Here is a 27,580-nt window from a genome sequence, read left to right as displayed (position 1 = left end):
TTATTTGTCACATTATTTTATCTTATACTAGAGGCCAGGTGCATGAAAATTCATGCACTGGACGGGGGTGGGGGTGAGGGTGGTCCTCTCAGCCCGGCCTGGCCCGTCTCACAGTCTGGGAGCCCTCAGGGGTGGGAGGTGACCCAGCAATCAGGGGAAGGTGACGCCCCATCACACCTCTGCTGCTGCCACTGCTGGCAGTGCAAGCTTTGGCCGGCCCTGGTTACCTGAGCCTTGGACAGCCCTGGGCAGCTGTGGTACTGAGGGGACTGGTGTACTCTGGAGGCAGCCTTGCCGCACACCTGCTGCCCCAGTAGAGCTAAGGGGACTGGGTGCTGCCATCTTGTGGCTGTGGGCACTGCCATCTTTGAGGGCGGGGCAGTCAATTAGCACATTCCATCCTTATTGGCTGTGGGCACCTCCATCTTTGCAATGGCATGAGGGTCAATTAGCATATTCCCTCTTTATTAGATAGAACTAGAGGCCTGGTGCACAAAATTCGTGCACAGAGTTGGGGGGTGTCACTCAGCCCAGTCAGCACCTTCTCCAATCTGGGACCCCTCGAGGGATGTTAAATTGCCCGTTTAGACCCGATCCTACCATTTAGACCCAATGGGATCGGGTCTAAATGGGCAGTTGGACATCCCTCTCACAATCCAGGACTGCTGGCTCCCAACTGCTCGCCTGCCTGCCTTTCTGATTGCCCCTAACTGCTTCTGCCTGTCAGCCTGATCACCCCCTAACCACTCTTATGCCAGCCTAATTGATGTCTAATTGCTCCCCTGCCAGCCTGTTTGCCCCCAACTTCCTTCCTCTGCCAGCCTGGTCACCCCTAACTTCCCTCCCTGCAGCGTTGATCACCTCCAACTGCCCTCCCTTGCAGACCTGGTCTCTCTCAACTGCCCTCTCTTGCAGGTCTGGTGCCTCCCAACTGCTTTCCCCTGCTGGCCATCTTGTCGTGGCCATCTTGTGTCCACATAGGGGCAGGATCTTTGACCGCATGGGGACAGCCATCTTGTGTGTTGGAGTGATGATCAATCTGCATATTACTCTTTTATTAGATAGACTGATGCTATGTGTTAGGTACTGTCCTTAACACTTTACTAACATTAGTTCATTTAATTCTCTTAATAACCAATGCTGTAGATCCTTACCCAAAAGAGAGCTCCCTGAAAAACTCATTAATGCTTTGCTCATGAAAGATTCTTTCAGAAGAACAAACTTCATCATGCATACATTAATAGCTGCCAAGGCGGGGTAGCCAAACCCTCTGATTCTCAGCGTGTTCTCAAGCTCAAATTACACTCCAGCTTCTTCCCACAGCCACCCCCACATTTTCTTGTAGTCATCTGCCAATTTCAGAACTTCCAAATAAGAATTTCTGCCTGTGGTCTGTGTCAAGAATGTGGGGCAAGATGGCTACCACACATAGCTGGAGCTCCTCACACCTCTTCTTGGTGATGTCCTCATTGAAGATCTTAAGCAGCTCAGGATGTGGAGTCTTATCAGAAAACAGATCCAGGGCCTGGGAGGCCATGTCAGATCTTGCCCACAGCCCATCACAATCCACAGGAGACTTGCCTTTCAGAAATATCTTGATTGTAGGAAATGCCCTTATCTCATACTGGCTGGCCAGCATCTAATTGGCCATGGAGTCCATAGCCACTAGCTTCACCTTCCCTTTCTTTTGCTCTTTCACCTCTGTAGCTGCAACGGCCCATTCTGGCTCTAGGTTTTTGCAGTGTCCACACCAAGGGGCATAAAACTCAACATCTTCCAAACATGTTCACTGTCAAGAACATTCTTACCAAAGCCGTTGTCAGCTCAAACACATCTTTCTTACTTGAACTTTCACTTCTACCTTATCTTACAGAACTGTATCCCCTCCCCAAGGCAGTTCTTGATGAGCTTGCACAGGGCACTGACAGCAGCATCCACAATGGAGTCCACAGTCCTGCCACCCTGATAATCTTATGTTTTTGTTGGACCCAAAAATCATGATGGTAGGGAATCCCTGAACCTCATACTAACTTCTGAGGGACTGATGTTTATCTGCATCAACTGCACCCATTTTTACATCATCTTTTAAAGCAGTTGCTACTTTCTTCCATTCTGGTGTTAACCATTGGCAGTGGCCACACCATGGAGCAAAGAATTCTACAAGCCACAAACTATTACTTCAAATAACTTCTTGGTTGACATATGATGGAGTTAATTCAATTACATCATCACTAGAAGAATACAGCCTATTCACTATTAGAAAGGTGTAGCTCACCAGACCTAACACTAGGCTGAGTCTGGGCCACTGCACAATCTTGCCAACCCTCAGCTCTGCTGCACCTTGCCCCTGTCCCTTCTAGTAGGCTAATTTTTAAGTTGATAATTTTAAGTTGATAAATGATGTTATAAATATCCAAATGGCCCTTGGGAGAATAAAGGTTCCCCACTCTCATCCTATCTAATAGAGGGAATATACTAATTGTCCCTCACACCTTTGCAAAGATGGCGGCACCCACAGCCAATGAGGGAATATGCTAATTGGCTGCTCCATCCTCACATATGGCAGCACCAACAGCCACAAGATGGTGATCCCCAGTCACCTCAGCTCTCCCGGAGCACCTGACTCCAAAGTTCCCCAATCCCCTCAGCCCCCAGGACTGGCCCAAGGTGCAGGCAAGCCTCAGATGTCAGCAGCCCAACCACCCAAGACCTGCCCAAGGTGCAGGTAATCAGGACTGGTCAAGGCTTGCACTACCAGCAGTGGCAGCAGCAGTGGTGTGATGGGGCATCACCTTCTCTTAATCGCTGGGTCACCTCCCACCCCTGAGGGTTCCCACACTGTGAGAGGGGGCAGACTGGGCTTTTAGCTCTAGAATAAAGTTTAAAACTTACAATGCCAAGTTTTATGTAAAGATATGAAGTAAAACATTATCTTTGGACTGAATCACCATAATTTGTGATTCTTGACTTTGGGAGAGTTCAAGGTGGAAGTTCCCAGCAGGGCTTTCATGTTATTCTGGCCATGTAATCAAGCCATGCATATGTAACCAGTTAGACCAGTGCCCTTACCGTGGCCAAGAATAAAAAAACAGATATCCAGCCGAAACCGGTTTGGCTCAGTGGCTAGAGCATCGGACTGCAGACTGAAAGGTCCCAGGTTCGATTCCGGTCAAGGGCATGTACCTTGGTTGCAGGCACATCCCCAGTAGGGCGTGTGCAAGAGGCAGCTGATTGATGATTCTCTTTCATCGATGTTTCTAACTCTCTATCCCTCTCCCTTCCTCTCTGTAAAAAAATCAATTAAAAATATAAGCAATACATTTAAAATTAACTATTTTGCTGCCATAAGCATCTAAAGGCCAACTTTAAAATAATTTTTTCTTGAGAATTTCCAACTGAAAATATTCAATAACACCCAAATTTTAACATATTTATTTTTACAATATTTATTGCAAATTGATTTTTTAAAATTAAATTCAAAATATCATGGAGTGTGGGGATGGTTTCCGTTTTGGACGAGTGGCAGTTAACTTGTTAATAAATTATATTGTATGTAAATAACTTAAATAAGGGCATCATGTTACTTTTTAAAGGGCACCAAACTATATTTAATCTTTTGGGACTAGATTTTTTAATATTTTATTGCTAAGATTCATCCATGCTATATTTCACTATAGTTCATTTGTTTTGACAGCTGTGTAATATTCTATTATGTGAATATTCCAGTTTATTTGTCTACTCTTGTTCATGGGCATTTGGGTTATTTTCTGAGATGAGGGCTGCTATAAACATTCTTGTACATGTCTCCCAGTGTACATGTATTAATTTCTCTTGGATTTATCCCAAGTCTGGAATAACTGGGTTGTAGAGTAAATTACTATTCAATTACAGGAGATAAATTCTTTTTTAAAAGTACTTCTCTGCTTTTCTTACCTGGGTATTTCTGTCTCCAATTAGACTTGCACTCTAAGGGCAGAAGACCTTCTCATCTTGAATTATCACTGCTTTGCTTTCAACTAGGACAGCTTGCACCCCCAGGAGACCAAGGGCAGAAGCCCAGGCATCTGAGTAAACAGGCAGGGAGCACATACCACACAAGATGCTAATTAAGATCCTACTCCCTAGAGATCCATCTTCCTAGATTCACTAGGATTTTGAGTCTGGAAGGTCTTCCAGGGACCTCAGTTATAATGCAAATCCCAAGAAAGGAGAAGGCTTAACCTCATCTAAAATCTTTCTCAGCTAGTATCTCTAAATCCAAATAAGGACTAGCAGGAAAGGCATAAAAGAGCAAATAGAGTGATAAAATAGGAAAAGAAAGGATTATTGGGAAGAACTAAGAATACCAGTATTCTAAAAGTATGCACCTCTTCTGCACAAGGACCAGTATTTCAGAAAAACATTTTAATTAAAAAACAAATAACTACATGTGACCACAAACCATTTTTAATATCCCTGTCATTAAGATATGCCTTATTTGTGCTAAATAGTTAGAATCCTATATAATAAAAGGCTAATATGCAAATAGACCAAACAGCATAACAACCGGTTGCTATGACATGCACTGATCCCTCAGGGGCAGATGCTTAATGCAGGAACTGTTCCCTGGTGGTCAGTGTGTTCCCACAGAGGGAGTGCCACTCAGCCAGAAGCCAGGCTCATGACTGGCTAGTGCAGCAGCAGTGGTGAGAGCCTCTTCCGCCTCCGACGCATCAGTTGGGCAACCTCTGAGAGCTCCCGAACTGCAAGAGAGTACGGTCCGGGCTGAGGGATTCTCCCCTCTGAGTGCATGAATTTTGTGCACAGAGCCTCTAGTAATAACATAATTGACATGCAAATAGTAAGCACACTGTATGAGGTGAGGCCCTAAGATGCTGGAGAAAGAACTCCTGAGTGATTTGGGATGGGTCAAACAAATGGCAGCACAGCACAGCAAAAGACAAGGAACAAGGGGAAAAAAACCCCCAGAACATAATAAGACATTAGGAGATTCCTAGGTGGTCAGAAAGCAAAGGAGGAGCACTGCCATTCTCAAGGATGAGGCCTCAATATCCCCCACAATCCCAATTACTACATCTCCAGCAGCTCCCTGGCTACCTGTCATACATGAGCTCAAGATATACTTGCTAAAGAAATGAACAATAGAAGACACACACAAAAGAGTAACACAACCCTGTGACAAAGCAACTTCCCCAGTCACAATTGGGCAGCAGGAGGAATAGCTGGAATTATTAGCTTAGGAGAGCTTTCTCAATGTATTATAAATAAGCAGACTGCATTGGCTTAACATTTTTAGTTATTTGTTTCTTACATAAGATCATAGCCATATGGAGAAACTTGTTTTGGCCCGCTGACTGCTTAAGACTGATCATGCAGACCTTACACTCATCTCAAGTGTAAGGGGCTCTGTAACCAGGGGCCTGTAAACAGACATTGAGCCAACTAGGAGCTAGTGCTCAGTAGCAGCAGTTGGGACAAGTAGAACTAACAGTACTTGGACTAATATGAGGCCCCCAATCACAGCCTCAGCTCTTTGGAGCTTCAACAATTTTACTGACTAAATGCTTCTTCCCCAGTTTACAGTTTAAACTGTGGGCCTGCTCACTGGCTCCTCCTCCTAAGCCCCCAATGGAGCAGGAACATTTAGTATAGGCTTAGAGATGGAAAGTGGGAGATGGAGTATAATAAGTGAGTTAGAAACCTGCTGATGCTCCACAATTGAACAGCAGGACAGAAAAACTCTTACTTCCTATTGATAAAAACTACGTATAGAAAGACTTAAACATGATGGAGATGGGACCCAGAGTGTTTCTTTGCCAATGGTCTCAGTTTCCAATGACTCCTTGGGAGTATATCCTTTGTCTTCACACACCAGGGCTCCAGGAACGGGGTGATGCTATGTCAGTCTACACATTTTGCAAAAGTACATAGGCCCAAAATTGGCCATGAGGTTTGGGATTACCAGCTCCCCAACCTGGCAGGATGGGAAAAAAAAGAACGTGTCCATGAAAAGCTTTCTGAAGGGAGTTAGGTCTTCTACCCGAACTTCGATGTTATATTGATTAGCCAGGAGTTCGATGGCACCTTGAACCACATACTCGTTCTGTAAGTGTGAGAGTGAGCAGGTGGAATACATAACATAGCCTCCTGGTTTCGTGGCAAGAAGTCCAGCCCTGAAACCAGAAAGAGACAAAACAGTGACTAGTGAGCTTCCCAGAAGTAGAAGGACAACAGAGGAGCTGGAAGCATAGATAGAGGTGTCTCCTGTGGAATGGGTAGCTCATTCTCAAGGCAGAGAGCAACCCAACCTTATTCCATGAGCTCTCTTCTCGAAGCCTTTTTGAAATGATCCCGAGCTGTGGCTCTAATTATGACCAAACCCTGATGCTAGCTATGGATTGAGTCCTTACCCCAGTCCTAGAGAACCTTGACCTCAGCAACTATGTTTCCAACTTGAGCTACTTACTGTAGGGAGTGCTATAGGGTTAAGCCTTGGACTGACATGTTGGCAAAGCCACAAGAAAGTCGCAGGTTAGAGGGCACAGCCCTCTTAGCATAAATAAGCTTGACCTTATGATACTCCCTAGATCCTTCCTGAGTAGCCAATGGGCTATAAGAGGTGTAGCAAGTGCTGCCAAAACAAGTGAAACTCACAAGAACATTGTATAATAACTATGGTGACCACTATCTTGTTTACCTCTAACTATAAAATAAAGGCTCAGCTTGCCGCGTGGGTCTCTCTCTCTGTGGCTTCAGCCAGGCACAGGAAGATCCACCTAGACCCAACTTATTCTCTTAGTCTGTCTTTTCTACATCCTTCGCTGCTCCCACTCAGGCTCCCCGAAGCCTTGGATGTGCTGGTACGGCACATGTGGCATCCAATGCGGGGCCTGAATTCGGGGGAACTGCAGTTGTCAGGTGAAAGGATGCTCTAATAAAGCATGTGCAGAAAGCAAAAAAAAAGAAGGTAAGGAGCGAAGTTTAGTAATAACTAGGTGTAAAACATGGGAAATTCAGGATGGCAAGGAAAGGATTTATACGTATCCATGCTTAAGGCTATGCTCCAAACACGGGGCTGTTCTGTGAAGTATGAACAGCTTTTTGATTTATTGGATTTTGTAAGTAAAACCTGCCCATGGTTTCCTGAGGAAGGAAAGGTAAATGTAGAGGCATGGGAGAAGGTAGGAAAACAACTTAGAGATGCTAGAAATGAAAGCCAAAGGGCTACAGGGAGTGGAAACAAGCAGCCTGGACTATGTCCAAGAGGCAGGAGAGGAAAGCACTGGGTAAACGAATGAAGCTCCAAGACTGATGCTGATAATAATCCAATGCCTCCTTGGCAGGGAAACTTCAAGCAGAGCCAGCCATCCGGGTCTCTCTGTGGCCTCAGCCAAGCACAGGAAGATACACCTAGATCCAGCTTATTCTCTTTGTCTGTCTTTTCCACATCCTTTGCTGCCCCCCCTCCCCTACCCCCACCCCCGACTCACCAAACCTTGGTTGAGCTGGCCCGCACACTTACTGTACTGGGACTAGCATGGAGGTAAGTGGACATACCAGAAAGTGAATCTATGTAGCCTACCATACTATGCATGTCCTACTACCTAGGACAGGTTTTTATGTTCCAGAGAAGTTATCCTCTTAATGTCTGTCTTCTCCACAGGTTCTTAGACACAAGATCCTTCTATGGGTGATGGTCTTGGAAAGAGCTTCCAGTCCCCCAGGTGACCAGACCACCCCCCCCCCCCCCCCACAACACTTTGGCACAAAGTCCTGGGTTTATGTAAATCTATCACTCACGCAAGAAGCTGCACCTGCAGCATAGGTAACTTCTGCCGCTCCTTCTTTCTTGAGCGCTGAAAAATGTTGTTCTCCTCCTCATGAAGGGAGTGGCGGTCTGTGGTACAGGGCACATCCACCAGCACCTGTCCAGCAGTGTTAAAGGATAAAGTATTAAAGCTCCTTAAGGCCAAGGCTATTTTAGGTCCCTGATCTGGGGGGTTTGTAGAGTGCTCCCTCTGCCAATGCTTCCATTGTAGAGTACCTGACAAAACTCATTTTAACCCGATAGGCCAGTTAGCGGCAAACTCATTAATCAACAGAGCCAAATATCAACAGTACAATGATTAAAATTTCTTTTGAGAGCCAAATTTTTTAAACTTAAACTTCTAACGCCAATTCTTCAAAATAGACTCACCCAGGCCATGGTATTTTGTGGAAGAGCCACACTTAAGGGGCCAAAGAGCCGCATGTGACTCTTGAGCTGCAGTTTGCCAATAACAACAATAGGCAATTGTGAAATAATGAGTGGGAAAATAGTATGTTTAGGTATACTTCTAGTTAGTTAAAAACAAAAACAAAAACTAAAACCAACACACAAATAGCTATAATTATATACTTGATATCAACCTATAAGAAGTCTTTAGTACTTCAGAGCTCTGTCCTTGGTTCAGTCCTTAGCTATTTGAATAAAATCATCTAATTTACAGATCATAGAGTGTCCAGAGGGTAACTAATATACTCAACAGGATTAGGATTTAAAATATCTTATGCTACCCTGGCCAGGTAGCTCAGCTGGTTAGTGTCATCCCAATTCACCAAGGTGGTGGGTTCAATCCCCAGTCAGAGCACACATAAGAATCAACCAGTGAATGAATAAATAATTGGAACAACAAACAATGTTTCTTTCTTTCTCCCTCCCTCCCTCCCTCCCTCCCTCCCTCCCTCCCTCCCTCTAAAATCAATAAATAATTTTAAAAAATAAAATCTTATGCTAAAACAGTGTCATATCTGATATGAAAAGTTTTAAAGTGAGAAATGTAAAAATCATTCATTTCCTAAGAGCCTACACTGGGCAAGGCACCAAAAACAAAAAGAAAAATGTTTAATTGTCCTATGTTTATATTTTAAAAAAGTAAAATCATCTAGGAAAAGTATGTTCATTTTTAGCTAAACAGAAACTCCAAGTAAATTAATAATGACCCATTGTTCAATACTTAGATGTTTTCCTAAGCTGCATGAATTGACATAATACATAGAGTCCCGTATCTCAAGAACTATGCTGGCCTTCGCAGGAAAAAGAAATATTAATAAGGATGCCCAGAGAAGGGCCACTGGGAAGTTTAGAAACAAAACTTCTTCTTCCAGCAATGTAGTGAACTAGATGTCCTAAAAACCTTGCAATACAAAACACCTGAAGAGTGGATAAAATAGCCTGGCAGTTTTTCTCAGTGGTTAGAGCATTGGCCTTCAGACTGAAGGGTCACAGGTTTGATTCCCAGTCAAAGGCACAGGGAGCCTCAGTTGCAGGAGGCAACCAATTGATATGTCTCTCTCACATCAATGTTTCTCTTTCATTCCTTCCCCACTTCCTCCACTTTCTCTAAAAATCAATGGAAAAATATTCTCAGGCCTCAGGTGAGGATTAAAAATAAAATTAGTGAAATCCTCAAAAGCCAAAGAAAAAGTAGAATCATAGTCCTGGCTGGGTGGCTCAGTTGGCTGGAGTGTTGTCATGTACACTAGGTTTGATTCTGAGTCAGGACACATACCTAGGTTTCTGTTTCAATTCTGGTCAGCGCATGTACAGGAGGCAACCGATCGATGTTTCTCTCTCATATTGGTGTTTCTCTCTTCCTTCCTCTCTCTAAACTCAATAAACATATCCTTGGGTGAGAGTTTAAAAGTAAAAAAAGTAGGCCCTAGCTGGTTTGGCTCAGTGGATAGAGCATCAGCCTGCAGACTGAAGGATCTCAAACTGGATTCCAGTCAAGGGTGCATGCCCAGGTTTCAGGCTCGATCCCCAGTGGGGGGCATGCAGGAAGCAGCCAATCAATGATTCTATCTCTCTCTCCCTCTTCCTTCCTCTCTGAAATCAATAAAAATATATATTTTTTAAATGTAGGAGCACAAATGTAGGGAGGCATGCTAGAGCTGAAGCCAATGGCTTCTATCTTTTATCAGATCCCTAGTCACCCACACACACCAAGAGAAGAAAAAGAATAGAAAACAGGGCACTGGGCCCATTTGAAGTAGAGAATTGGAATGTAAATCCATAGCAAAGCCAAAATCCTCAAAGGGCTACACTGTCAATCAAAGAATAAACTAGAAAAAAAAAAAATCAGTTCACAATAGACAAGATACTTTGTCTGTTTTGGCTTAACTCTGGGCAAAAAGAAAAAAAAAATATATCCCTGAGAATTTTTAATGACTAAGATAGAAGGTTCAAATCTAGAATGCTGCATGATCCAGAAAATCCCACACAGAATTAATGGTCATGGGTTAACAGATCCTCCAAACACCTGAGGAAAGGAAATGTAGGTTTCTTTCTAGAGGAATGCAAATCCTCTATAATTAACTAGGGCTCTATAACTAACTCGGGAATATCGTAAGCTACTAAAAAAAAAAAATCAGGTCTTCTCAATCCTAGTAAAGGCTGAATAGCTTGTTGCAAATCAGTCCTCTAGCTGGAACAACTAGAAATGCTTAATAAAATATTTAAAATACCTATCTGAAATCATTAGAGATCTACTAAGGCAGTGGTCGGCAAACTCATTAGTCAACAGAGCCAAATATCAACAGCACAACCATTGAAATTTCTTTTGAGAGCCAAATTTTTTAAACTTAAACTTCTTCTAACACCACTTCTTCAAAATAGACTCGCCCAGGCTGTGGTATTTCATGGAAGAGCCACACTCAAGGGGCCAAAGAGCCGCATGTGGCTCTAGAGCTGCAATTTGGTGACCACGGTACTAAGGAAGCAAGAAATTTAAGGGTTTCTGAGCAACCAAGTAGAAATGAGAAATAAAGTAAGCCTAATATATATATTTTTATACTCAACTAGCTTAATGAAGAAAAGGTTCAAACTTGTTTTTGCTGCTGTCTCTAATGAAGATAGTAGTAGCCAGTCATCTAAGCTAAACTGATAATTCTGTAGATGCATGGAGAGCTGACCAGCTCTAGAAACAGTCCTTACATGCTCAAACATGTAGGGCTCAATCCTACTGCCCAGGGCCTAGAGTCAGGATGAGGAGGCCAGATTTGGCTGGCTGGATGTCGTAGGATAGGAATCACTCACCCGGTCATAGGTGTCTCCCTCCAGTTCTCCCCACTTCCTGCCATCCCATGAGGTGACTCGAACTCGACTCTTATTCCTAATATCTTCAGGTACATAGCTATGAAGGACATTCTGAAGTCTGCCTGTTCGGGAAGTGGAGAGATCATTGGCAGCAAGATTGCCTGTGGGAACATAAATTTGAGGAATGTTTTTTTACTTCTGTAAAAAATGCCATTAGAATCTTGATAGCGATTGTACTGCATCCATAGATGGCTTTTGATAGTACGGATATTTTATGCATGTGGGAATAAAGGAACTTCAGAGGTCATGGCCCAACATCCCACAAGCAATGGTGCTAAAGCAACAATAAAATAGGCTCTCCCTGATGACTGTGGAGCCTACATCTCAGCCCTGGACTGCTTATATTCCAGCTTCTCTTATGTAAGACAGAAATAAACTTTTCTTCATTAAGCTAGTTGAGTTTTCTATTGTATATGACCAACCCTAATCCTAAATGATTCACCATCTATCTTTCATTTTCCCTTCTGTAACAGACACAAGTCCAATAAACATTCCACTTCGCTCTTGGTTCTACAGTAAGAAAAAGTATTACTGCAAGCTTGCTGATAAATGGCAATTGATAGCTAAGTCAAGAAGAGAAATGGAGGTGGTAAGTGTGGTCAAGAACTAGAGAGTGAATGTATGGCAACAGAAGAAACTAGACTTTGTGTGGTGAGCACACAATAGAGTATACAAATATAAAAGTATAATATATACCTAAAATTTCTATACTGTATTAACCAAGGTTACCTCAATAAATTTAATTGTGAGAAGGGGAACTAGAGAGTGCATACTTTATCTAATGGGGATGGTCACTACCATAAAACAGGTCACTACCATAAAACAATGGTCACTACCAAAACCAAGGAAATGTGGTTTTAGAACATCAAGAAGTAAAAATTGTATTCTCTGTTCCAGAGGAATTTGCAGTTGGATATGAACTGAGAACAGAAAAGCTGAGTCCCATTCTGGTTCTACCTTCAACTTATATAGAAGGTTTAAGTTATTTAATCTCTCTATGGTTCAATTTCCCTCTCCATAAAATAGGAGAGGGCTGGACTAGGTAAACTCTAAGTTCCCTTCTGGCACTAAAATTCCTGTCTCTCTGTGGGATCAAGGAGTTGCTGGGATGAAGGTGAATTGTTGGTAATTTAGCACACTGAAGAGCAACTGTCAATTATGTTTCCTTGGCCCTTCTTGCTTCTCTTAGTTCAAGTTCCTCCTCTTCCAAGCAACCCTACTTGTTTCATCCCTCTTCTGATGGATTTCCACGTCACTCAGTAAGATCAGCACAGCTCAACACACAGGCATTGACCTCATTATTATGTTATATCAACATCTTTTCTCCTTTCCCTCTGGACTTCAGAAAGCTGAGATCAAATGTGGTGCCTCTCTAGAATCATTCATGGGGCTTACCATGAGGCTGGAAGCTATGCAAACTGTACAAGTTGTCTGATGAGAACTGGAAATGAAGGGTCCAGGCTCAACAAAAAGGTAGGGTATATTGCAAGAGAAGCCTGCCTGAATGCGAAAATCACAGCACCCTTATGGATATTAAGGCAGGATGTAGGCCAATGAATGGCTGAAGTAAACACTTAAGAGTTCACAAGGCCCAGCCTAGGCTACACTACTAAAATGGTAAGACTTGGTCCTGTCTCCAAGGAGTTAATAATCTTGAAGAATGAGAAGGTGCACACTCGGTAAAGCTCTGATGAAAGGCTAATAATGTGCAAAGGTGATGGCCAGGATTGGATACATAGGAGACAGCATCATTTCTAAACTGGCCTGTAGAGGCCATGAGGGAAGACTTCCAGGAGGTGGCACACTTGAGCTGAGGCTTGAAAGTTAAAAGGAATTGGGAAGGTGTTTTCTAGAGAGAAAACAACATGAACAAAGCGGGGAGGCTAATTTGGACAACAGAGAGTAGCAGGATATGGCTGAAGCACATAAAGCCTGGGGAAGAATAACATAAACCTATAAAGCAGGGGTAGGGAACGTCCCATAGGCCTATAAGGCCCATGAAATCATTTGGTCTGGCTGTTCTAAGGCATTAGGGGTGAGGAAATTAAATGTTTGCCCAAATATATTATAGCAGGCTAATTTTTAAGGTGATAATTCTGTATGGCCCGCCAATGATGTTATAAATATCCAAGTGGCCCTTGGCAGAAAAAAGGTTTTCCACCCCTGCTATAAAAGTTCTCTGCAGCCAGATCTTATTGCTTTAGCTGGCAACTTAGTCTTAGAGATGAAGTAAATAGGGAGTGAAAGTATCATATGGTAGATTGACTAGGACATTACTTTAATCTGCCTTCAGAGGCCTTGCTCTGCTTGGCAATCTTCCTTGGCCAACTGACAGAGAAATAGAGAAAATAATCAGAAAAAATACACCAGCAAGCACTATCCCCCTTCTGATCTTAGGACCAAAGACATCATATTCAGTGTGCCCCTGACTGGGTGAAGTAGAGAGCCCTCCCTGCCCAAGACACCAGCCCTCTGACTTACGGCAACAGCCAGTCTGAAGCAATGCTAGTGTCTTTCCCCCGGGGGCTGCACATAAGTCAAGCACTGTGTCGCCGGGCTGCAGGCCAAGAGCAAGGACAGGCAGCAAGGAGGCAGCATCCATCAGGTAGTAGTCCATGACACCGAAGCTGCCACGCCTGGAAGAGAGAAGAGCGACTTATTGTCAAATTCCAAGTCAGAAGATCCAATGGGAATCAAGGTCACCAAGTCCACTAAGTCCACATCCTCAGGGGTTTTTAAGCTCTACTCAGCAACAACTCATTTCTCAGACCCACACTCACTTATTTACTCACTCACCCACTCATCTACAAAGAAGCCAGAGTAAGCCTTTTAAAGCAAGTTCAATCCACTCTAATCAAGCCCCACTAGCCATCTTTCTATTTAATTAAGCCATGCCTGCTCCTGGCTCAGACTTTTTGTTGCTGTATCTTCTACTTGCAATACTCCCAAATATCCCTCATTTGTTTCCTCACTTCTCTAGACCTCTCCTCACAAATTACTTCATCAAAAGGCACTGGTCCGGAGCAGCAGCTGCCAGGCTGGGAGCAGCTAGGCCCAGAGCAGCCGGGTCTGGTGTGGCCAGGCCCAGAGCAGCAGCTGCCAGGCTGGGAGCGGCCAGGCCCGAAGCAGCCGGGTCTGGTGCGGCCAGGCCCGGAGCAGCAGCTGCCAGGCTGGGAGTGGCCAAGCCTGAAGCAGCGGCTGCCAGGCTGGGAGCGGCCAGGCCCGGAGCAGCAGGGCCCGGAGCAGCCGGGTTGGGTGCGGCCAGGCCCGGAGCAGCAGCAGCCAAGTCCAGAGCAACTAGGTTGGGAGCGGCAGTGACCAGACCCGGAGCAGCTGGTTGTGGAACAAACCAGAGCAACAGAGGCCAGTCCCGGAGCAGCCAGGCCCGGAACAGCTCGCTCCTCACCTGCCCCTGCCCCACGGCTGCCTCTCAGACATGGCTGGAAACTTTTGCGGGAACTTGAGGGTCTGCTGAATCAAGTGATGAAGGCTTAGAACTGGATGTGTTGAGTTAGTATAGTGCTGGGGTGTTGATTTGTGAGTGCCTTGGGTGGGGCCTGGATGAGGCTGGTTGACCTATTTGGAAATGTCTTTTGTGTGAAGTGTATCATTGGGCATGTGGAGGTATTACTGATATGAGAAAATGCTAAGTAACTGATTTACTATCTGAAAAGGGATTTACTATCGGGGAAAGGGAGGGAGGAAGAGACTGAACATAAACTGTGCACCTATGGATGAGGACAATGGGGGATGGGAAGGGGGCGGAGGGTGGGGTGGGAACCTGGTGGGGGGAAGAAATGAGGAACCTTTGTAATAATATGAACAATAAAGATTGATTAAAAACAAACAAACAAACAAAAAAACCTTTTCTCTTCAACAAGAGGGGGGGAAAAAAAAAAAGGCACTGGCATTCCCTGACCACTTTATCTAAAAATAGAAGCCACTTACTCCCATCACCTTCTAGCTCTCTATCTTGTTTTCTTTAAAACACTTACTATTCACTTTATATATAAAGATGTGTGTGTGTGTGTGTGTGTGTGTGTGTGTGTGTGTGTGTTTCCCCTCTATCCTTTCCTATTAGAATGAGGGAAGGAATTTTGCCTAGTTTGTTTATCATAAACTGAAACAGTGCTATAGTAGGAACCCAGTTTTATTGAGTTACATACTGAGATGGCTTAGAGAAGAGTGCCATCACTTGTGCCTGTTGGAGTTAGGCTTGATGAAGGCCTATCCTTCATCAGGTAAAAAAATCTAACAAAATAAAGGAAAGACGATGGAAGGGGATTTGACTTGGAGTGACAAGCGCACAATATACAGATGATGTATTATAGAATTGTACACCTGAAGCCTATGTAATTTTATTAACCAATGTCACCTCAATAAATTAAAAATTAAAAGTAACCATAATTAAAAAAAAAAAGCAGAATAAAAATGAAGATACAAAGGAAAAGAAGCATGCAAACTCATAGCTTCTTTCAGAAGCAGCAATAATCTGATAATCTGGTATAGTAGAAATACAAGGTAAATGATACTGAGATTGGAAAGCAGATGGAAGCTAGGTTGGAAAAGGTCTTAAATCCTTTGCTAACGAGTTTGGACTACAATTGTAAGCAGATACCAAAAGCTTAAGGAAAAGTATGTGTTCTGATCATCTACATAGAGTTTTAGGAAGCGAGATGGGCTAGAAAGAACAAATTAGAAATGTTAGTGAAAACGCTATTATAAGAATCCAAGTGAGAGCCAACAAGGCATGAAGAGAGGCAGCAATGGTGTTGGTAAAAAGGGACAAAAGACAACTATCCAACAGTCACAAAAGGACTTCTCACTCCCAGGCCAGTTGGCATAAGGTGGTACAACCATTCCCCATTCCCCTGCCTGAGACACAGCTCAGCATGACAGCCACTGGGAACAGACTCAAGGAGACAGAAACCTGGTCCTGGTGCCCCGACAGGAAGGCTCTGGGAGAAATAGATAGCAAGACATAAGACACAGGTAGCACCACTGAGAGTAAGCTACAAGAGTTACAAATGCCCTGTGATGAAATTGTGACACCCCCCACATTCAGGCTCAAGCTATGACGGGATTTTAAAAAATATATTTTTATTGATACAGAGAGGAAGACAGAGGGAGAGAGAGATAGAAACATCAATGATGAGAGAATCATTGATTGTCAGCCTCCTACAATGCCCTTTCACCTCCCATTGAGGATCGAGCCCACAACCCAGGCATATGCCCTTGACTGGCAATGATGGGATATTTTAAAAGTTAAATCATGCTTGGACTGTCTGTGAAACTGTATATTAGGTCTAGTAATAATTAATGTCGTTTTCTAATACTTTTTTAAATCGAATTTATTTAAACAATACAACAAAATTTAATCAACAATATAGTTGCCGTGGTTTTCTACTACTTGTGCCCAACGCTCAGGAAGCATTTTAATCCCTCTGTTGTAAAATTCTTGTGATTTTGATGCAAAATATTCGGTCAATGCATTTTTGAGGCATTCTTCATTATTAAATGTTTTTCCAAGAAGAAAGTTTTGCAAAGAACGAAACAAATGGTAATCAGAAGGGGCAATATCAGAATATGCAGGTTGAGGGAGAACTTCCCATTCCAACTGGCGCAGTTTTTCAGCAGTGATTCTTGCAGTATGCAGTCGTGCGTTATCGTGGTGAATTACGCCCTTCCGATTAATCAGCGCGGGTTCTTTTTCTCTTAAAGCTTGGGCTAACCTTTCCAATTGGGCACTATACACTGCACTTGTAATGGTTTGGTTAGATGGTAAAAGTTCATAATGAAGAATTCCTTTAAAATTCCACCAAACACACAACATCACTTTTTTCGCATGCAAGTCAGGTTTTGGCGTGGGCTGTGGAGCCTCATTATTGTCCAACCATTGAGGCCGCCTTTTCAAATTAACATACAGCACCCATTGTTCATCTCCGGTAACAATTTGCTCTAAAAACGGCAAACGGTTTTGACGAGAGAGGAGCGAACTGCAAATTGTGACTCTTTAATTACGGTTGTTGTCGGTCAACTCATGAGGAACCCATTTTCCAAACTTTTGGACTTTGCCAAGTGCACGCAATTGATTGGAAATTGTTTTTTGTGAACAATTTAAAGTTGTTGCAAGCTCTTGTTGGGTAATTTGAGGATTTTGCACCAAAAGAGCTTGAAGAGCTTCTTGATCAAAATTGGACACACGGCCTCGACCACTCTTGTCATCTAATGAAAAATTTCCCTCACGAAATTTCTCAAACCAACGCTGGCATTTTCTGGCGCTAACTGCATCTTGACCAAGAGCACTACAGATGTTTTTTGCAGCCTCACTTGCTTTTCTTCCTAATTGGAACTCGTAAAGCATGCAGTGCCGAATATGCTCTTCATCCGCCATCTTCTTAGCCCCAGTTTTGCAACAAAGACCAAACCAAACACAAACTTTTTCAAGCAAAACTTGTTAATTGCACTTCACACGTTCTGTAGATACCATGTGTTTGAAAGTTATGTCAATACAAGTCAACGCCAAGCAAGATTTTAAACGAATGTTTAAAAACGACATTAATTATTACTAGACCCGATACCTCATTCCTCACAAAGGAGAATGAGAAGAAAATTAAATTATCTGAGAAAAGCACAGAATTGCTGCCGAAACCGGTTTGGCTCAATGGTAGAGCGTCGGTCTGCGGACTGAAAGGTCCCGGGTTCGATTCTGGTCAGGGGCATGTACGTTGGTTGCGGCCACATCCCCGGTAGGGGGTGTGCAGGAGGCAGCTGGTCGATGTTTCTCTCTCATCTACATTTCTAGCTCTCTGTTTCTTTCCCTTCCTCTCTGTAAAATCAATAAAATATATTTAAAAAAAAAGAAAAAAAAAAGAAAAGCACAGAATTGCTACACACCAGCACTGGTCCACAAAACCCACTCTCCTCAAGTTCCTTCCTTTAAAAGGACCACTCCTTAACCTTTTTAGTTCACAGATAATTTTGAGAATCTGCTAAAAGATACAATGGCTTTTCAAAAAAAGTACAACTTTTCAGATAATTTTCCTGAATACACCTTTGAACTCCTTAGAAGTTAAGATTCCCTTGATTTACAGGGAGCCCATTAACACAAGAAGGGAAAAAATCCCAACTCCTCTCAAAGTGTCTTTCCTCAGTGGCGCCCAGCACCTCAGAAATTACACCTTAGGAAACTACATGGTTCTTATTTACTCCATGGTTCTGCCTAAAGCTAATGCCTCCAAATTGGTCTCTAAACCTACTCCAATCTATGTTCTCACCACCACAGTGACTAATGATATTCCTGAAGCCCTAGACAGTTTGGCTCAGTGGATAGAACATCAGCCTTTGGACCAAAGAGTCCTGGGTTCAATTCCAGTCAAGGGCACATACCTCGGTTGCAGGCTCCTCCCCAGCTCGGATTCGGGTGGGGCAAGGCACATGCAAGAGGCAACTAATCCATGTGTTTCTCTCACATCAATGTTTCTATCTTTTCCTCTTTCTTCCACTCTCTCTAAAAAAAAATCAATGGTAAAATATTCTTGGGTGAGGAATAAAAATGTAAAATAAACTGTCACTTTAAAATAATAATAATAATAAAATAATCTTCCTGAAGCATAGCTTTGATGAGAATATGTCAATAGTAAGATATAGTACTTATGAGGGTTATATTGAAGGTATTATACTAGGTGCTTAACATGTACTAGGTGTACCAGTTCATAATGAGGATTTTGTAATAAAAAAAAACAAAACATGATAATTTCAAGAGAAACATCAAAAGTGCTTTATTCAAAGTAATGTCCATCACTAGCTACACATTTCCCCATCTTTCAGGTAATTTGTGGACAACTTTTCTTGTTTTGAGGCAAACCATTCAGAGACCCAATATTCAACTTCTTTGTACATTTTGAAGTGCTGCTCAGAAAGTGCGTGTGTCATCGATCAGAACAAGTGGTAATCTGAAGGAGCAAAGTCTGGTGAATACAGCGGGTGGATTAATAATTCCCAGGCAAGATCTTTTAACGTGTCTCAAACTGGTTTTGAAGTGTGTGATGGTGCATTACCACTAAGCAAAATTACTTTGCCATGTCTTCTGGCCCATTTTGGTTGTTTCATGATCAAAGTGTGGTTCAAATTGATTATTTGTTGCTGGTAGCGATCAGTATTAATGGTTTCACGTGGTTTTAGCTCATAATACACCACACCCCCCTCATCCCAACCAACGCAGAACACTGTCTTCTTTCCGAAGCAATTTGGTCTTATAGTTGATGTTGATGTTTGACTTGGATTAACTCATGATTTTGTGCATTTGGGATTCTCAAAATAAATCCACTTTTCATCACCAGTCACAATTTGATGCAGAAAATTCTTTCATGCCGTTGAAGTAACATTACTGATGACTATTCGGTTTTCCATTTGTCTAAAATTCAGTTGATGAGGCACCTATTTTCCTTCCTTTAAAATCCTTCCCATTGCTTGTAAATAATTGGAAATTGTTTTCTCAGCAACATTTAATCTTTCTGCGAGTTGTTTTGAGTTTGACATGCATCTTCATCCAGTAATGCTTATAACTGTTGATCTTCAAACTTTTTTGGTTGACCTGGACGTTCTTTGTCTTTCACATTGAAAGCGTCACTTTTAAAACATTTAAACCAGTGTTCACAAGTACCTTGAGATGGAGCACGTTCACCATAAGCTTCCCGAAGTATATAATAACTTTCAGCAGTACTTTTCTTCAAAATAAAGTAATGAATTAAAACTTCCCACAAATCTTTTTTTTGGCATGAAATTCAACATTTTTAAGTGTAAAGTATCTATGCTGTTAACACCTTCAGCAAATTTGACATATGAAGTTTTGAAGCTTGTTGTCAATACAATAAAATAGCATACATATCAAATCGCATATATATCAACATACGTGTAACTTCATCTATTGAAAAAAATCCGCATTATTAACTGGTACACCTAGTATAATTTCATTGAATCCTCAACACAACCCTATGAGAACCCAAATTTGAGAGCCAGTCTGCCTGGATCTCAAATCCAGTCCAGTTGCTCATTAGCTGTGTAGCCTTCAACAAACACTAAACTTGTCTGTGCCTCAATATCCTCATCTATAAAAACAATACCAGATAAAATTATTGTAAGGAGTAAAGAAATTAATATATGTCAAATGCTTAGAAAAGCAGCTGGCACATAGTGAACTCTACTTATTCAATGCCACATGTCTCATAAGTGATGAAGGCTGGAGGCAAATGTAGGTTTTTTTTGACTCCAAAGCCCATTCTGTGCATTATTCCTCCCCTCTACTCAGAAACCCTTTCCAGTGGTTATCTAAAACAGATCTTGGCAATTTACAGCAGTATGTACTAAAGGGTACATAGTATGAAGCCACCCAGCCCTGGCAATTTCAGCAACACTGAGCTACCAGAAAAAAATTCCCTTTCCCTAAACCTACAAGCTTCTGACATTCAAGATTCTCACATATGGCCTCCATATGTTTTTCCAGCCTCATACTACTCTTTTCTTAAAAAAATATTTGATTTCAGAGAGGAAGAGAGAGGGAGAGACAGAAATATCAATGATGAGAAAGAATCATTGACCAGCTGCCTCCTGCACACCCCACATTGGGCTTTGAGCCCACAACCTAGGCATGGCCTTGACCAGGAATTAAATTGTCACCTCTTGGTTCTTAGGTCAATGCTCAACCATTGAGCCATGCTGGCCAAGCTCTTACTACTCTTAAGCATACAGGCTTCCTTCAAGCCAGTTGATAGGCCTATTGCAAAAGCCTCCTAATTTACATTCCCATTTCTAGCCTTGCCCCTCTCCAATGTTACCCACACAGTAGCCAAAATGATATTTTAAAAATTCAAATATGGTCAATGGAAAGATATGTACACATATAATACATTAATAAAAAAAAGAAAAAAATTTCAAATATGATCATGTTATTCATCAGCTTAAAACTTTTCCTAGTTCCCTTAGAGAAAAAGTCCAAAATCCAGTATGATACCTTTATAATCTGGTTCTTGCCTGCTGCAGTAGCCTCATATTTAGACTTTTACCCATGTTACCAGTTTTGATTCCTACTGTTTTCAGGTTTTAACTTAAATTTCACACCCTCAGAAAAGACTGGGTAATATCTCCTAATTACAGCATCTTGCAGTTTTCCTTTGTAGTACTTATCAAAATCATAGTGTTTTTTTAAATTTACTTTTATTTTCTGTTTTTCTTTATTGACTGATTTGAGACAAACATCAATTTGTTGTTCTGCTTATTTACCAATTCATTGGTTGATTCTTGTATGTGCCCCGACGGGATCGAACCCGCAATCTTGGCATATTGGGATGACACTCTAACCAACTGAGCTACCTGGCCAGGGCCATAGGGTTTTAGGAGCTGTTTTCCTCACTAGACTGTAAGCTCCATGAGGGCTTGTGCATCCAAAACTCAGAGACTTAAGAATGCCTGAGACAACCTGCTTCTGGGTTAGGGCTTTGTATGTAGCAGACCAGCTCCCTCACTGCGATCTACTGAAAGTCAGCCCTCGACATAAGGGTTTGTAAAAACGAAGAAAAAAGAAAAAGGAAAAAAAGAATGTCTGGCATTTGGTATACAATAAAAATTTGTTGACTGAATGCATCAATCCTTCAAAGATCAATTCCACATTCTACAACTAACCCTAATCTGTTCTTTTCTCAATTTGTAAAGCACAATTTAGCATTTGATTAGTTTCTTTTCCATTCAACTCCATATATATTTGGGCACTGGATCAGAAAACCAGAAGTTTTCCTTTCTTTTTCCTGGTGTACTAACTTTGTGCAAGCTCTGTTTCCTGGGCAAGTCCCTCTTCTTCTTTGGTACCACGAGGTTACTATTAATACTTGTCCTATTCACTTGGTTATAAGAATGGGTGGTTATAAGAAAACAGCTATAAATAACACAAATTTTAACTGGAGAGGATGTAGTAAATGCTCAAGTCAGAGGTGGTTGTTTTCTGTAGGAGGCAGTAGATCAGAGTAAGTTCAAAGTCCAGGTTCTGGTGTCAGACCACCAGAATCTATCTGTTGTACCACTTAACCTACCTAAGGGACCTAAAGCAAATAAGGACTTCAACTTCTCCGCACCTGTTTCCTCAAATGTAAAGCAGGAAAATAATATTACCTTTCTTTGAGGGCTGTTAACAGATAAAAAGAGATAATATATGTGCAGCACTTAGAAAAAAGGCTAACATGTATAAGCACTCAGTAAATATTAGCAATATTATGATCTCTATTAAAGAAGGCAGGAGCTGGGTCTCTTCCTGTTTACTTCTAGCAGACACTCAAGGCAGCCCCAGCCATGGCTCCAGATACTACCTGGCAGGAGGGAAACGGCTGACATCCCCTCTGGTGAAAGTGAAGCATCGAAGGTTTGGACTGCAGGCCCAGGAAGTTGGGGATGGAGCTGCCGTTTGGCCACTCTCAGGCTCCAGTTCCCCATGGGAGTGGGCTTTTTTCACAAAGTCTCTGGCATGCATCTGCTCCAGTTCAGCACTCACATGATCGCAGGCAGCAAAGTTATTGACGAGTGCACCATACTTCTGCTCTGAGAGAAGACTGACCCGGATCGATGGCCAAAGATCTCCAAACTGCACACTGTAGGTCATGTCAAAATTCTGCAGAGCCAGGCGAGTGGCAGGAAATTTGGGCTCTGTGGCAGCCTACAAGGGAAAGAACATGCTTATCTGTCTTCTAGTTTTGTCTCTATCCCCTACTGCCCGACCCCAGCAATATATCAGATCTCTAAAGCTAATGTGGATCCAGTTAGTGCCCACTCCTGCCTTTGGACCCTTCCTTGGCCAGCCAGAGAAGTGTGGGAGAGAAAAGTACTAAGGAGCTGATCTATCTGTCTCAGGGGTGTGAGAGAAAGGAAGCTGTAGTTCTCGCAATAGCATATGGGGGTCACCAAGAAAGGGGCAATCTTCCAGGCCTTGGAGTAAGAGGACCTTAAGAGAATGAGTGCTCAGAAGAGGACTCGAGGAAAATCTACAGAAGACTGGAAGAAACTACAGAGCCCTTATCGGAAGTATCAGGCTGAAAAGCCCATCAATTTCCTAAAGCACTTTCATGTCTCTTAGCTTATGTGAGCACCACAATAAATAGTTCAGTGGGATACAAAAAATATCAATTTTCCACATTTGATGGAGATAAGGGTAACTTACCTAAGGTTATGCAGTGGCAAAAACCATAATGCGATTAAAGGGTGGAGGGTAATTTTGGAGAGTTTCCAGACCCCAGAAAGCATAGGACAAGGAGAGTTCATAGAGACTTTGGGGTTCAAAGCAAACTGGGAACTTCTAGGATGACTTCTATGGGAGTAGCAGAGAGGGACATCAGTCAGGCTTGACGAGCATAAAAGTAGATTCAAAGGAAAATGAAGGTATCAACTGAGAAGTCCATAAGTTGGTCCAGATTGCCACGGCTGAGTGTTTACTATGGTTTGGCAGTCCTGTTCCTGTCTGTGAATTTTGCTTTGGTCTGGATTTCAGAACTCTTGATCTTGGCTCTCATTTCTTATCCTTTTGGGGACTCTTGCTTCGGCTATTGCCTTGATGGGAGCTTTTGCGCTTGCAGTACCTTTTGAGTTGCTGGGAACTCTTGTTTTGGCTTAAACTTTTGCTATGGAGGGAACTCTTATTTGGACCTTGGCTTTTTCTATATTGGGGACTCTTACTCTGTCTCTGAAATATATGAAGTTGACAATTCTCACCCTGATCCTCATTCAAACTGTGGTGGGAGCAATTGGTCTGGCTTTGATATCTGCTAACATGGCAACACTTGCTTTTACTCCGACTTCTGCTAGGATGGTTCTGATTCTCACATTGACTTCTGCTTTGGTGGATATTCTTGCTCTGGTTGTCACTACTCTGGCATTCAGTAATTATAACAGTTGAACTACTGTGGGGAATGTTGCTACAGCTAGAACTCGTGGGTGAAATCAATGGAGAGCTGTAGGGTATCCGGGGGGCCTCTTTGGGAGGGCCTTGAGGAGCCACAGAGTAGACGTGGAAGCCACAGGGCATAGTATCAGGGTGGCTGCAGGGTCGGGGGGCAATGGGTAAACTATGGGGGTCAAAAGGTGTTCTTAAAGGGATATATGAATAGATGTGGGTAGAACATGGAGGTCCTACAGGCTGTCGAGGGGGTTGGGGTGGGCCTCTGGGAGTGCCATAAGTGCCACAAGGAGGCACCATGGGCTGGTTATAGCACTGAGGGGGATTAGTGGAACCAGAGAGTGGGCAGGGATTAGGGGTGGAGGGAACCACAGAATATATATGGGTATTGCAAGAGGCTCCCACAGGAGGTCCATGGTGGTGGCTCTGAACATGAGGTAAGAGAGGATCACAAAGAAGGCAGGGGGGAAGTGAAGTGGGGTTAACAGTTTTTAGGGTTCTAGGGACCAGAGTAGGTAAGACAGTCCCTTGGGGACGTGTTTGTGGGCAGGAATTTGAACAAGTTGCAGTGGAACAAGGATCAGAGAGACCAAAAGGATGGGAGGGAAGTGGAGGAGAGGCGCTATCCTTAGGGGGCTTGGGCTGATCAGAGGGAGGGTCTTGGGCAGGGCTGTAGGGAGCATATGGCTGTTTTAACTCTGGAGATCTGGTGGACTTCACTTGGGGACAAACTTGGGTAAGGAGAGAGGGTTCATTATAGCTTCTCCGGGGAGGTGACTGAGGTGGAGATGTAAACTGGTTGCCCAGAGATGAAGGGAAAAAGAAGGCAGAATTAGGATGCTGCGTGGACAGGGGAAGAGGTGGTTCCTGGGAACAGGGGGAACCAGAAATCGGGGTGCCAGAAATAAGGAACGAGTTCCCATTAGTCTCCCAAGATTCTAAACAAGGCTTCCTGGAAGCCTGGGGCTGGAGTGAGCAAGAATCAATAATCCCAGCTGGTAAATGGTTGCCACAATTAGGGCTCCTGGGGGTAGATTCGTGGGCCTCTGGGGAAAGACGGGAAAAGTGATGTGAGTCCTCTTGAGGTGAGCGAAGACAGCCAGGCACATTTGCCTGAGAAAATAGGGAGCTACAATAATTTTTCTCAAGGGGTGGGTCATGCTGGGGTTGAGGTTTACAAGAGTCTGGAGGCTTACGACGACCTAGGTAACGCTGGCCAGTGGGTGGGGAACATGCTGAAGAAAGAGAATCATTATAACTTTTCCCAGAGGACCAGGCGGGGCACAGGGGCGAGATCTGTGAGATCCCCAAAACCCTGGGAGAAGGGGATGGGGAAACTATTGGTCTATATTCGATGGGCCGGTGAGCAAGGTAAGGTGAAATTATGGGGCCAGTCACCGGGTATGTTACCAAGGCCGAAGGATACTGAATAGGGTAACAGAGGTACGTGTTCCGATCAACGTAAGGGCTTCTGGGACAGGGCCACGTTGGTGTTCTCGGAAGACTCATCAAGCTGCAACAAGGGCTCTGTGGATGGAGAGGGGATGACCCCACAAATCTGAATCGGTGAAAACAGGGGCTCGGAGGGGTTGAACCCACGGGGATAGGCTCGCGGTAGGATTGCCTTCCGTGTGGCAAAGAGGGTTCTAAAGAACACCTGGCCAGGCGCAGGGGGGATTGTGGGGGTGGGGAGAGGGGCGGCGGGGGATGGGAGGGAACCGGTTCCGGTGGTGGGGAGCCGAGCATGCCAGTTGGGGAAGAAATTCCGGGGCTCCCGGTGAGGCCAGAGGAAGGGTCTCTAGAGAATTGGGGAGAGCTGAGAGAATGAGTGGAGTGGATGCACCCTTCGCCCTGGTTTGGGGCAGGGCCGGAGGTGTGAGCAGGGGGATCGCTGTAACCTTTCCAGAGTCCCACAGGCAGCTCGAGGGTGAGGAAGGGGTGGTAGAGTCCTGTCCTGGAGGAGGGCGGCGGAGACGCAGGAAGAAAGTGGGGGGAGTTGCTATGGCCTTTTTCGATGGGTGAGGCTGGCTAGGCTGCCAAGTCTACATGGCAAGAGGAAGAGGTCATACGGGGGCAAGGGGGAAGGGGAAGGGGAAGAGAGGGAGGGAAAGGAAAAGGGAGGAAGGGAAGTGGAAGGGACGGGGGAGCGTCCCGGGGAAGAGAACCCAGCGCCGGGAACAAGAGGCGGTGACGTCACTGGGAGAATGAGGGCGGGGTGATGACGTAAGTTATAGAGGAGGAGTCGCGAGTTCTGCAGACGGAACGGAAGCAGGAGTCGAAGAGGGGTGGCGAAATAAACGGGCCGACGGAAGACATTGGGCGCCAAAAATGAGGGGGAGGGAGGGGCTTGGGGACGGCCCTGAGGGGCGGGGAAAGAGGCCGAGGCGGCCCAGGGGGCGGGGGGACACCTCACCCGGGACACTTCCCCAGCGGCGTCCGTCATCGGCCTCGGCTACCGTTTCCTCCCGGGCTCCCGGCGGGACCTTACCCATTTCTTCTTGTGTCGGTGCCTCCGCAGGACCTTTGCGAAGTCCACTGGCTTCAGCAGGTCCCGAACCCCCCTCGCTACCAGCGCAGCCATGTCGGCGTGCACCGCAGGGTAACTCCGGCCGGAAAGGCAGCCCGAGGCTCCCGCGTTCCGGGAGGCAGTGCGCTCCGCTCAGCCGTAGGGGGCGGGGCTTCCGGCTGCTCCTCCGGAGGCTCCGCCTACCAATGCCTCTCAGGGGCGGGCCGGCCCCTCCAGGGCTCTTCAGAGGATGCTGGACCAGAGCACCCATTCCCAAGAATGGTGGCTCCGCCTGTATGCTTGGTGCATTGGGAGAGACTCCGTGAAGTCCTTATCCCAGAAGCGGGTATCAGGGAGGATTGGGAGCTAGTGGTTGATACTGAAAGAGTTAGATCCCATATATAATTAAAAGAGAGAAAGTACAGGACTTGCTGGTTGACTGACCCTATATTAAATAGTACATACTACACCAACAGGCAGTAACCGTCCTCTTACCCTACTTTTATTCTTATAACTTACTAGAAGCCCGGTGCATGAAATTCGTACATAAGGGAGGAGGGGGTGTTCTTCAGCCAAGCCTGCATCCTCTCCAATCTGGGGACCCCTCGAGAACAGTCAAACATCCCTCTCACAATCCAGGACTGCTGGCTCATAACTGCAAGCTTGCCTGCCTTTCTGATTGCCCCTAACCACTCCCCTGCCAGCCTGATTGATGCCTAACTGCTCCCCTGCCAGCCCAATTGCCACAAACTGCCTTCCCCTGCTGACCTGGTCACCCTTAACTGCCCTTCCCTGCCAGGCTGGTCACCCCTAACTGCCCTCCCCTGCTGGCCTGGTCCCCCCTCAACTGCTCTCCCCTGCAGGCCTGGTCGCCCCCAACTTCCCTCCTCTGCCAGCCTGGTCACCCTTAACTGCCCTCCCCTGCAGGCCTGGTCGCCCCCAACTTCCCTCCTCTGCCAGCCTGGTCACCCTTAACTGCCCTCCCCTGCAGGCTTGATTGCCC

The 27,580-nt window shown here is 44.4% G+C and overlaps 1 protein-coding gene and 1 pseudogene across 2 annotated transcripts; both read right to left on the bottom strand.

The window, feature by feature from the left end:
• Window positions 1–1,114: 1,114 nt before the first annotated feature.
• LOC118723106 lies at window positions 1,115–5,389 on the bottom strand (annotated as a pseudogene).
• Window positions 3,591–26,715, bottom strand: NSUN4 (NOP2/Sun RNA methyltransferase 4). Of its 2 annotated transcripts, XM_036448464.2 has the most exons (7): window positions 26,560–26,696; window positions 23,340–23,486; window positions 22,495–22,838; window positions 13,619–13,773; window positions 11,078–11,238; window positions 7,801–7,925; window positions 3,591–6,173 (listed from the first exon to the last, which is right to left on the bottom strand). In XM_036448464.2, the coding sequence occupies exons 3-7, from the start codon at window positions 22,782–22,784 to the stop codon at window positions 5,897–5,899; spliced, it is 1,008 nt and encodes a 335-aa protein (XP_036304357.1). In that variant the 5' UTR covers window positions 22,785–22,838; window positions 23,340–23,486; window positions 26,560–26,696; the 3' UTR covers window positions 3,591–5,896. The 2 variants fall into 2 exon arrangements, with proteins under 2 accessions (XP_036304357.1, XP_036304356.1); XM_036448463.2 differs by lacking the exon at window positions 23,340–23,486 and having other exon boundaries at window positions 26,560–26,715.
• Between the last annotated feature and the right edge of the window lie 865 nt (window positions 26,716–27,580).

Source organism: Pipistrellus kuhlii, unplaced genomic scaffold (genome assembly GCF_014108245.1).
Source record: "Pipistrellus kuhlii isolate mPipKuh1 unplaced genomic scaffold, mPipKuh1.p scaffold_m20_p_2, whole genome shotgun sequence".
Classification (NCBI taxonomy): Eukaryota; Metazoa; Chordata; class Mammalia; order Chiroptera; family Vespertilionidae; genus Pipistrellus; species Pipistrellus kuhlii.
This window is presented reverse-complemented; position numbering and strand designations above follow the sequence as displayed.